Below are 10,944 nucleotides of genomic sequence, written 5' to 3' on the forward strand. Positions count from 1 at the left end.
TCACCATTTAGAAAATGAGGAGCCAAACACTTCTATAAAAGAGGTCATTATTGCACAATTTTTATCTTAAACTTTTTAAGGAGTACTTATTAGTACTAATTTTTTAAGCTTTCCTACTTTTACAAACGATAGCAAAATTAAGGAAACTACTTCCAAGGTATTCATGTTTCTTTTGATTAAAATATTATATACTTGTTTATTTTGTATCGTAATTTTTTGTTAGCCTTTTCAAGACGAACCATGTTTTCAATCCAAATTATATTGTTCTTGGTCCAATGTTACGTTGTTTTAATTTTATAATCAAATTGACATTATGCATATTGTTTAAGAAGTCTTCCAAAGGAAATAAATTAACTCCTCATTAATCTTACTTTTTCTAGATTTGTTTAACTTAAAAGTTTAACAAACGAGCTCCTCCTTCAAAAAGTTTTGCCAAAGATAAAGCTTCCTTCTTTCAAAATTAGGATCTTATTGTATTGGTTTAGATAACTATTCTAATTAGGATAAGAATTCTTATGGTTACAATTTGTTTTCGTCATGGAATGACGTTTAGTTATCGGCTTTTTTTTTAATAGTAGTATAACTTATCATTTTTTTTCAAAATCGAAGAGATCTAGGAAAGTTTGATAAATGAAAAGGTCAAAATATTGAGGTGGAAATGGTATTTTTTCGTTCATGGAAAATGTGGCTGATATCAATTTGAGGCGTCAAGGAGATTTTAGGAAAATTTGATAAATGAAAAGGTCAAATTATTGAAGTGAAGTTGGTATTTATTGTTGGTGAAATATGATTGATATCAGGTGAAATTAGTTAAAGTGTTGAGGAGATCTACAAAAGTTTGATAATTGAAAAAGTCAAATAATGTGGTAAATGCTACTTAAAATGTCTAAACACCATTCTTTTTTAATATATAAATACCAAAATGGCCATGTTTACACTTTACAATATGAAATTGAGATATTTGTCAGAGTTATTTCTTTTGTGTAATTGAGTAACATTACACACTATACTACAATTAGTCAATAACCCCACAAATAGGAGAATAAAATATATACATAGATCTTATACTTTCTTTATCTCAAGGAGGTACTTATTTTTTCAATAGATTATTGATTAATTACTTAATTGCATATTTTAGAATGAAGTTTTTTAATTGTAAAGATAATACACAATCAATTTGATAAGACATAGTTGCTTGGATAGTTAACACGGTCACTTTTAATTGTGAGTTCAAAGGTGAACCCTCATAAGGAGGATTAAAAAAAATAAAAATACATAGTGAATTTAAAAATGACTTGGACGAAATATAAAAATAGAGGAAAATCATGTGTGGGAATTTGGCTACAATAAGGAGACTTCACAGAAATAAACAATCAAGAAACGTACGCTACAGAACAAGAGAAAAACAATCAGTTGGTCCACTTCCTAAAGCATAAACAAGCAAAAAGCTTCATTGTCCCAACCTACTCTTTTTCATTTTCTGCTCTATCCCCTCTCCACTACCCCACTCCTGAATCGCGCACACAGAAACTGAGAAAATCTCAAGTAATGCAGCAAAACCTGGGCGGCGCTTGAACAGGTGCTGGACACTTTCTTTTAATTCATTTCTTTTTCGGAGTTTGATTTCTTGATGAAATTGGGACGACCCCTTAATATGATTTGTATTTAGATTTGAGTATTTCAAGCTTTAATGTACATTTGGGTCTTTAATTGTGGGGTGAGGGAGGAGTATATGCAAATTCTAATATGTCTCGGAATTGTTTGTTATTGGGTTTGTGTAGTTGTTCTGATTGTACACTGTTTTTGACTTTCTGGGTGTTGTCAAAAAGGTGTTTTAGATTACGTTGGATTCAAATTGAAGTCTTTGACAGATAATTGTGACTTGAAATTTAAGTATCTCTTGGCTTAATTTTGATAATCTTGGATTCATATTGAATGCTTTGGCAATTTTGATTTTCTTGTATTGTTGAACTTTGTTTGATCTTATAATCTGCAATTAACCAGTCTTTCCTTCCCTTTTTGGCGTTATTACAATTTTTCTTGGGTTCTCTATTTTCTCTTCTGTTTTTTCTTCTTTTTCGATGGGTAGAGTGTTGTGGGGTGGGTAATATAGGAAGAAACTCGGTAGAATTAACCCACATTTGATTGTTCAAGATTTGACTGACCAAAAGAAACTTGATGTCAAAATGGACTTACTGATCAACTTTTGGAAGATATACACATAAGTAGTACTCCCTCTGTCCCAATTTATATGACTCACTTTCCTTTTTAGTCAGTCCCAAAAAGAATGACACATTTCTATTTTAAGTAACAATTTGCCTATAAAATGTCTTTTTTACCCTTAATGAAATGATTTACAACCACACAAATTTCTATCATTCATTTTGGACCACAAGTTTTAAAAGTCTTCCTTTCTTTCTTAAACTCCGTGCCGAGTCAAACTACATCACATAAAATGGGACGGAGGAAGTATTAATTTTTCAACCTTAGACTAGTCATTTAATATTACGTAAATCATTGACCATTTATTCAAGAATCTACAAAAAAAAAAATCTATACAAAATGGCAAGATTACTAGTCAAACCTAACATTTAACACATTTTAAATAAAACTATACGTAATAAAAATTGTAGTAGTACTCGTTGATTAGTAGTTGTTCTTAGATACTATATATTTGTACCTAATCTCTCATCCATCCCTAGAGCTAAAAACAAAAAAATATTTAGCGACAGACAAATTTTATAGCTAAATAACAAAATAACGTCATAAATCTTATTCCAGGTTAATCAGACATGAATGGTCTAGTAAATAATAGGTCTTTATTAAACTTATATTCACACATGGCTAGTCCTATGATAGTAACTGCAAAGTCATATTTACGAGATTGATTGGTTGGTGAACATGCCTGGCTTGGCCAAGCTAGAAACGTAAACTGATGCAATCACACAATAATGAGTCAGGCGGCTTGGCAGACGAGCTTTGATGTGTTCAACAGTCTAGTTTTGCACTATTTAATCTTAGTATAATCCTTTGCTCCTTTATTTGATATCAGCTGATCCTCTTCCTACTTCTTCACTTGCAAACATCAGCACATTCTTTTGTTGATCATTTTAGTAGATGTTACCTCTCATCATCCAGGTTGAACCCATATAAGGATTTGGTGATCTTTTTAACGTACTAGTGTTGGCTAAGATTTTACCAATCTGATCAATGGTTTATGTGAACTACAACCTGTTGGGAGTGTGTTTGTGTACAAGCACCCTGTGTGTTGGTGTGTAACTGTGTCTGTTTTAACATGGAAGTTGGGCATCTTTCATGTTTAATTTCTTGTTGAAAAAAAATCTAATGAAAGTTTGTTATTAGAATTGATTTGGTCTATAGATTTCATGGGTGGCAAGAGTTCAAAGAGGTCAACAACTGGTCGATATGCATCATATGGCTCCAGTTCAAATTCAGGGTATCCAGGCTATGCACAATCACCATATACTCAACCAACCTACAATTGTCCACCGCCACCTTCTTATCAAACATATGGTGGTCCACCTCCTGAATCAAGGAAAAGGCTTGAGAGGAAATTTTCAAAGATAGATGATGACTACAACAGCTTAGAACAGGTAAAGACGTAAAGTGAAACACTTTCAATCTACGAGTGGGTAAAAGGATAAAACTTCAGCAAGTTTATGATACTAGGGAATATTGACCATAATTGTCCTTCATGATTTCTGTCATGCTGAAAGCAAGCATTTATTCTTCATGTTATCAACATATTCATATTGTCACATGTGGAAGTTGCAAATGCAAGAATGAGTATGGCATCAGTAATATCTTAAATTCATGCTGAAATATGCAATTGTTTGAAATACTATACTTGTGTTTTTCTGCCACTTGCCATATTAAATTCTGTTGAACCTGCTTTGTAAGTTTAGAAAAAAGAAGAAGATAAGCCGACACAATATTTTGGTTGTACAACATCTTTCCATAGGCCTTTCCTTGATAGATGAATAGTCATTCCCTCACAATTTCTCAGAATCAACATCTGTGATATGTTTTGCATGTTTGCGTATTCTTCATTCAGGGTTTAGATTTGAGGAATGTCAGATTTGACTCGTTGAATAGAGTGATTTTCTATGTCAATATGTTCATACCTCGTGGTTATTGCCCAAAGAGTCTTAAGGCCTCATTTGTTTTCACTAAGATTAAGATGTTTGAGTTTGAATGTACATCTGAATATGAATGTTTAAGATGTTGTATCTAGATTTGAACAGTGAATGATTAAAACTATGTATAATTTATGTGTTTTTTAAGAATAATAAATATACAATTCAAATAAAAAAGTAATTGAATATTATATTTTAAAAAATAAACTAAAATAATTATTTGATAAAAAAAATTAAAACATTCGTGTTCCCTAGTGATGGTGGAGATGGTTTGTAGTGGTGGTGGTGGTAATGGTTAGTGCTATTAGCTAGTAATGATGGAGCTGCTAGGTGTGGTATGTAGCAATTGATAGTAGTAGTTGACAATGGTGGTGGTTGATGGTTGTGATGAAAGAGGTGGTAGGTGTAGTGTCTGGCAACAGAAGTGGTAGTGGTTGTGCAAATTATCCATGCATAAATACTCTTAATGATATTAAGACTTCGTTCAAGATCTTAATGATTTTGACCTATTTTAGATCAAATAAGTGCTTAAGTCTTAATGTAAAAAAATTCACTTAATGACCTAAAATCTGAAGTTTTGAACCATACAGATTCAAACATCCCAAACAAATGAGGTCTAAATGTTCCCCTGCATCCTACTTTTCTATATTTGGTGAAGCAACTGGTTCTGACTAATTTTGTGTGTATATTCATTTAATTTTGCACCTAAAAGTATCTTTTTGAGCATGCCAATTGTCTGTTGTAAACTATAAGCTGCTGGTAAAGCACCAAATTTTCTGGGAGGGTTGGTGAAGAGTTTGTCAATCCAACATGTGATGTGGAGCCACATATAAGTTTATTGGCAAGTAAATGTGAAATTACTCCCTCAAGGCCGGACGTCTTGTTTCTATTTAGTTGGTACAATCTATCCCCTGTAAATTCCCCTGATAATTTTTTGGAAGCTTCCCGATCTTAGCATAGATTGTCATGTATTGGAGCTACATACTCTATTTTGTTATTACCTTTTGTACTCATTGCATCTGCTTGATGCCATCAATGAAACTATGTCAAAAGAAAAAAGGGAAACTAACTTTGTCACTAAACCTGAGCGTACTAGCATGCTTTTGAACCAAATCTTTTTAGTCATGATGTATTGAATGCTGGAGTTAGGAAGAGTGAATTGTTTTTTTTTAAAGAAAATCTCTTTATCAGAATCTTTTAGAATCTTTCTTTTTTGTTAATAATGTAACTTACTTTCTTTTCTAGGTTACTGATGCCCTTGCACGTGCTGGTTTGGAGTCATCTAACTTAATTGTTGGCATTGATTTTACCAAGAGCAATGAGTGGACTGGTAATACTTAAATTAGTTGTAGAATACCTATATTTGAGTTACAACACACTGTCCACCTAATCCACTCTTGAACTAGGTACAAGGTCATTCCACCGGAAAAGTTTGCATCACATTGGGGATGGGCAAAATCCATATGAACAAGCAATATCGATCATTGGAAGAACACTGTCAAAATTTGATGAGGACAACCTAATTCCTTGTTATGGATTTGGAGATGGTACTTCTCTTAACACCTAACTTCTAATTGGATTTGTTTTAATCACAGAGGTCTTATTTGATTGTGTATTTGCAGCCTCAACACATGATCAAGAAGTCTTCAGCTTCTATCCCGATGAGAAATTTTGTAATGGATTCGAGGAAGTACTGGGTAGATATAGAGAATTAGTTCCCCAGTTACGGCTTGCAGGTCCAACTTGAGTCTTCTCTCTCGTATTTGCCTATTTCTGATGGTCTGCAGTGGGTATAGTCCTGCATTTCTTCTGTTCATGACACTTATTATCTTTACAGGCCCAACATCATTTGCTCCTGTTATTGAAATGGCAATCACTATTGTTGAGCAGAGTGGTGGTCAGTACCATGTTTTATTGATAATAGCAGATGGACAGGTAGATATGTTGTTGCTATAATAACAATATTGAATATTCTATTTTGTCACCAGATGCATTTGATGTTCTTTTTTAGATAATTCCTAGTGCTTAGATACTCATTATCTAAAATGAGATACTATTACAGGTTACAAGAAGTATAGATACTGTGAATGGCCAATTAAGCCCTCAAGAGAAGAGAACAGTTGAAGCAATTGTTAAAGCTAGGTAACTTTTTCGCTGTACAAAAAAAATATTCTTTGCTGGTGTTATTTCCAAATAATTCTTGAAATCTCTTAATCTTTGTTTGCAGTCAATACCCCTTGTCAATTGTTTTAGTTGGTGTTGGAGATGGGCCATGGGACATGATGAGGGAATTTGATGACAACATCCCTGCTCGAGCCTTTGACAATTTCCAGGCAAGTAACTACTGCTGTTTCTTTTCCTGTTCTTGATGGTATTGATTTGTTATCTCTTATTGCCTTAAGATTTGATTTCCAAATGTTACTTGTTTTTTCTTTAGTTTGTTAATTTTACAGATATCATGTCAAAAAATATGGATCTTTCCAGGAAAGAAGCAGAGTTTGCCTTGTCAGCATTGATGGAGATACCATCTCAGTACAAAGCAACTCTGGAGCTGAACATTCTGGGGTACAAACTTAACTCTCATCGTTAATCTGTTACTAGTAGATACTGAGATTTATCTTCAGTTTATTTTCTACTTCACTCTTCAGTCGGTGCTCATTTTGTTTTCTCAACTGGTTTGTACTTTTTGGGCAGTGCTCGTAGAGGGAATGAAATTGATAGGATTCCTCTCCATCCTCCTCAATATGGTGCAGCTTCTTTCGGCACATCAAAAACTTCACAAAACAGTAGTTACCGTCCAAGTGCACCTTCTTCTAGTGGACACAATTCAGCTTTTGGAAGTGGACACAATTCTGCTGTTGGGTCAAGTCATCCAGCAAGTTCTGCAGATAATCAGGTAAGCATGAATTTTTCTGTATGATTAAGGTTAGCTGGTTAGGTACTTGTTTCTTTTTGTATTTATTTCAACTCGCAATAACTGCTCATAAACCATAAAGGGCTCATTCTGAACCGATTTTGTCACATGATTTCGATTCTGTTCTTACTTATTCATCTCCATTTACTTTTTCCTTTTCTGATATTTGGTTCCATATCTTGATGGTACCTTCAGAATCTTTATTTTAACTAATTAGTTTCACATTTCATGCTTTGTCAGCTTTGCCCCATCTGCATAACCAATCCAAAGGACATGGCATTTGGTTGTGGACATCAGGTATAGTTGTACAGGTTTTCAATTTCCTTCTTAGGTAGAGGTACCAAAACTACATATATTGACTGGATCTCGTTTGTTTGCAGACATGTTGTGAATGTGGTCAAGATCTGCAGTTGTGCCCCATCTGTCGGGACAGTATTCAAACTAGGATAAGACTTTACTGAGTGACTTCTCTTGGCGGAAGAATAATTTGCTGCTTTTTAAGAAAGCCTCTGATTCTTATATTACTGGGGAGGGGGAGGGGTTTCATAAATTAGTATTTTCTGATGGATATCAATGTCAGCCGTATCAAATATCTTTTTAATTTAGAGGTTCTACATTTCAGTATTTTGCTCTGTACATAGATTTTTTTTCAAGGCAACTCATTGTTCATTGTGCAAGTAAATTTCTGCTTTCCAGCTTGTGTTCATCGACAAACCCTTATAGTTTCACAAAAATGGAGAAGAAACGGAACAATGTCCAAGCAGATTTATTCTCTTATCTAAATGCTTCTAAATAAGAAGAATTAGTGTGATACCTTCAGATGCTTGAACAAATACAGTTGTCTACATTCATCAAGTTTCTGAGGTCATCTTGGAGGTCACAATTTTTAATTGAGTTGCAACCTTTCTGGCTGAATGGATGAGTCTTTTAGTGTGTAAAAAGAATGTTTGGTGCTCCCTCTCTTAGTCACACAAAAGGTTCATGTGGCAAGAACTACCTAACCATTTATTAGTTGGACCAAAGAATGACCAAGATTAATTGAAAAATTGATTGCTCATTTGCATGACTTACTCTATTAGTCCCTATATATCCTTTCAAACCAGAAGGTATTCAATGAAAATTTCTCCTGCACTTCTTTTTCTTCTCTCATGGAGAAGCTCTGGCAGACAAGAATCAACTGCATCATCATCAATGCAGCTCTTTTACTGCACTGTCTTATTTCATGCAGAGCAAAAGCTGTGTTGCACCATTCTGCAGAAAGAAAAGGGACATGGAAGCTACTGCTGAACAACACTGGAGTGGTGGGTGTGCAGATGGTTTTAACCCATTGGAACACTGTGATACTGCTTGATCGGAGCGGGTCTGGTCGATCAGGATACCAGCTACGTCATCGGTTAAATGGAACAAGATGCAAGGGCACTCGTGGCGATTTGTCAGACCCAACTTGCTATGTTCATTCTGTTGAGTATAGCATTTCCAACAACACTATCAGGCGCTTGAACATCATGTCTGACACTTTCTCGTCTTCTGGTTCCATCTTGAGTGATGGAAGGATCATTGAATCAGGTGGCTTTGGAGACGCTTCAACAAGGATTCACTACTTTGGGCCTTGTAAAAGTGGTGATAGTTGTGATTGGAGCCTGGGCAAGAAACACTTATCTGCAAAACGTTGGTATGCTTCTAGCCAAATTCTCCCAGATGACAGGATCATCGTTGTTGGAGGACGAGGGTCCTTCACATATGAGTTTATACCGAAAATGTCAACCAATGGAAATGTTTTTCATCTTAGTTTCTTGCAGCAAACTAACGATGGAAATGAAGATGGAAACAATCTTTATCCTATTGTTCACCTTTCTGTTGATGGCAAATTGTTCATTTTTGCAAACAGGGATTCCATTCTTTTTAACTACAAGCAAAACAGGGTTGTAAAGAAATTCCCAAGAATCCCCGGAATAGGGTCAAGGAGTTATCCAAGCACAGGATCATCTGTTATTCTTCCACTGGATCAAAAAGATGGCTTCCGTAAAGTGGAGGTCATGATATGTGGAGGGGCAGCTTCAGGGGCGAATGCAGCTGCTCGACAGGGCACATTCTTGACAGGTCTAAACAGTTGCGGGAGAATGGTGATCACTGGAAATAACCATAAATGGAAGATGGAAAACATGCCAGGGCCACGCCTGATGAACGATATGGTGCTTCTTCCAACTGGGCACGTGCTAATCATAAATGGTGCGAAGAGGGGTTGTGCTGGATGGAGAAATGCTGCCGGCCCTGCTCTTGAACCTTACCTATACAACCCCAAGAAAACTCTTGGCAGAAGGTTCACTGTTCTGAAATCCACTAAAATCGCGAGAATGTTTCATTCATCAGCAATTCTTGTACCTGATGGAAGTGTACTAGTAGCAGGAAGCAATCCAAATAATCAATACACTTACAGAAATGCAAGTCACCCTACTGAACTCCGGCTACAGGCATTCATCCCGGACTATATGGGCAAGGAATACAATCATCAAAGGCCTCATAACGTGTCGATTGACATCAATGGCACTGAAGGAGTTGCATATGGTAACGAATTTTTGGTTCGTTTTTTGCTAGAGAGTAAACCTAGTAAATATCTGTCTTTTAGTGCATATGCTCCGCCATTTACGACACATTCCCTATCGATGAATCAAAGGCTGTTGAAACTCAGGAGCACACGGATAATAAGTGATGCAAAAGGTTGGTGGAATGCTACTGTTGAAGCTCCTCCATCAGCTAATGTTGCACCCAGTGGATTTTATTTGCTTAGTGTTGTTAATGAGGGAATTCCCAGCATTTCTGAGTGGATTAAGTTCATTCAGCCTGCTTCAACTTGAATTAATTATCTTGTATAACTTATGAATTCTTGCTAATGTTCCATACATTATCGTTTTTGTTATGAATGATTTTTCATGCTAATTGATTAGATTGACTTCTCATTATTGATCGTGGTTTTATGATTTATCAATGAAATATGTTACTCCACTGTGTATGTGCAAGTATTTTTTTTCCCTTGTACTTGTAGGATATCTCCAACAATACACTTCTTCTTAGAAATATTTAAATGAGTTGACACTAGTTTGAGATGGTGAAATTGAAATGATTATATCATTTAGTCAACATATACATTTTTTTTTTACCAAGGAGAAGTATTGAACTTGGCTTTATTGGCTCTACTTGAACCACTATGTTTCTATCAAATTTGTGAATCATAGTAACGCTTAAATGCAATTGAACAATCAAATTGTTGCTATAAAATTTTGAAATTCTAGTCTTACACTTGCTATATAGTTGAAATAAATATAGAAATATAATACGGTTACGACTTATAAAATCGTGAAAATTTTGTGCCAAATTTTATAAACAAACTTATATGGATCGTGATTCAACTACTTTAGTCCAAACATTGAGGAAAAAAGAGGTTATAATTTAACTACCATAGCTCAAACACCAAAGAAAAGAAAAGAAGACAAAGGGTGTGTTTGGTATGAAGGAAAACATTTTCCGGAAAATGTTTTTCAATTTTCTCATGTTTGGTTGGGTTAAATGTTTTGGAAAATGTTTTCCAAATCAACTCATTTTCCTCAAATTTAAGGAAAATGACTTCCTTTCAAAACTTATGGAAAACATTTTCCAAAACTCTCTTCCAACTTCAAATTACAATTACTTTTTTTTGAAAAATCAATTTATTTTGTCCCTACCCTCAAACATTTCCCCAACCCCCCCCCCCAAAAAAAAACAAAATTTTAAGTTTGTTTTCAAAAAATATTTTCAATTTCAAAATTTCATTTTTTTCACCCTTACCCTTGACCCCCCAACCCCCCTCCTACCCAGCCCCCCGCACCCACCCACCCT

General features: G+C 35.0%; 2 protein-coding genes across 5 annotated transcripts; both read left to right on the top strand.

Annotated features, from left to right (window-relative positions):
• Positions 1–1,329: 1,329 nt before the first annotated feature.
• Positions 1,330–7,766, top strand: LOC102595336 (E3 ubiquitin-protein ligase RGLG2-like). 4 transcript variants are annotated; one of them, XM_006351359.2, is made up of 12 exons: positions 1,330–1,579; positions 3,364–3,614; positions 5,403–5,487; positions 5,564–5,704; positions 5,780–5,893; positions 5,995–6,092; positions 6,220–6,299; positions 6,385–6,490; positions 6,595–6,722; positions 6,852–7,053; positions 7,312–7,368; positions 7,452–7,766. In XM_006351359.2, exons 2-12 carry the CDS (start codon positions 3,387–3,389, stop codon positions 7,530–7,532), a joined length of 1,320 nt encoding a protein of 439 aa, XP_006351421.1. In that variant the 5' UTR covers positions 1,330–1,579; positions 3,364–3,386; the 3' UTR covers positions 7,533–7,766. The 4 variants fall into 4 exon arrangements, with proteins under 4 accessions (XP_006351421.1, XP_015165970.1, XP_015165971.1 ...); XM_015310484.1 differs by having other exon boundaries at positions 3,369–3,614; XM_015310485.1 differs by having other exon boundaries at positions 3,382–3,614.
• Positions 7,767–7,851: 85 nt separating this feature from the next.
• LOC102595893 (uncharacterized) lies at positions 7,852–9,997 on the top strand. Its single transcript, XM_006351361.2, has one exon. It carries the CDS (start codon positions 8,220–8,222, stop codon positions 9,924–9,926), a length of 1,707 nt encoding a protein of 568 aa, XP_006351423.1. The 5' UTR covers positions 7,852–8,219; the 3' UTR covers positions 9,927–9,997.
• The last annotated feature ends 947 nt before the right edge of the window (positions 9,998–10,944 follow it).

The sequence above is a fragment of the Solanum tuberosum genome, unplaced genomic scaffold (genome assembly GCF_000226075.1).
Source record: "Solanum tuberosum cultivar DM 1-3 516 R44 unplaced genomic scaffold, SolTub_3.0 scf00127, whole genome shotgun sequence".
NCBI classification, from domain to species: domain Eukaryota; kingdom Viridiplantae; phylum Streptophyta; class Magnoliopsida; order Solanales; family Solanaceae; genus Solanum; species Solanum tuberosum.

Excerpts from the sequence above, each read along its gene's own strand:
- LOC102595336 (XM_006351359.2), top strand. The coding sequence starts at position 3,387 with ATGGGTGGCAAGAGTTCAAAGAGGTCAACAACTGGTCGATATGCATCA. Across the intron at positions 6,491-6,594 it reads GAGCCTTTGACAATTTCCAG|TTTGTTAATTTTACAGATAT; the intron begins GCAAGTAACTAC and ends TTTTTTCTTTAG. Across the intron at positions 7,054-7,311 it reads CAAGTTCTGCAGATAATCAG|CTTTGCCCCATCTGCATAAC; the intron begins GTAAGCATGAAT and ends ATGCTTTGTCAG.
- LOC102595893 (XM_006351361.2), top strand. The coding sequence starts at position 8,220 with ATGGAGAAGCTCTGGCAGACAAGAATCAACTGCATCATCATCAATGCA.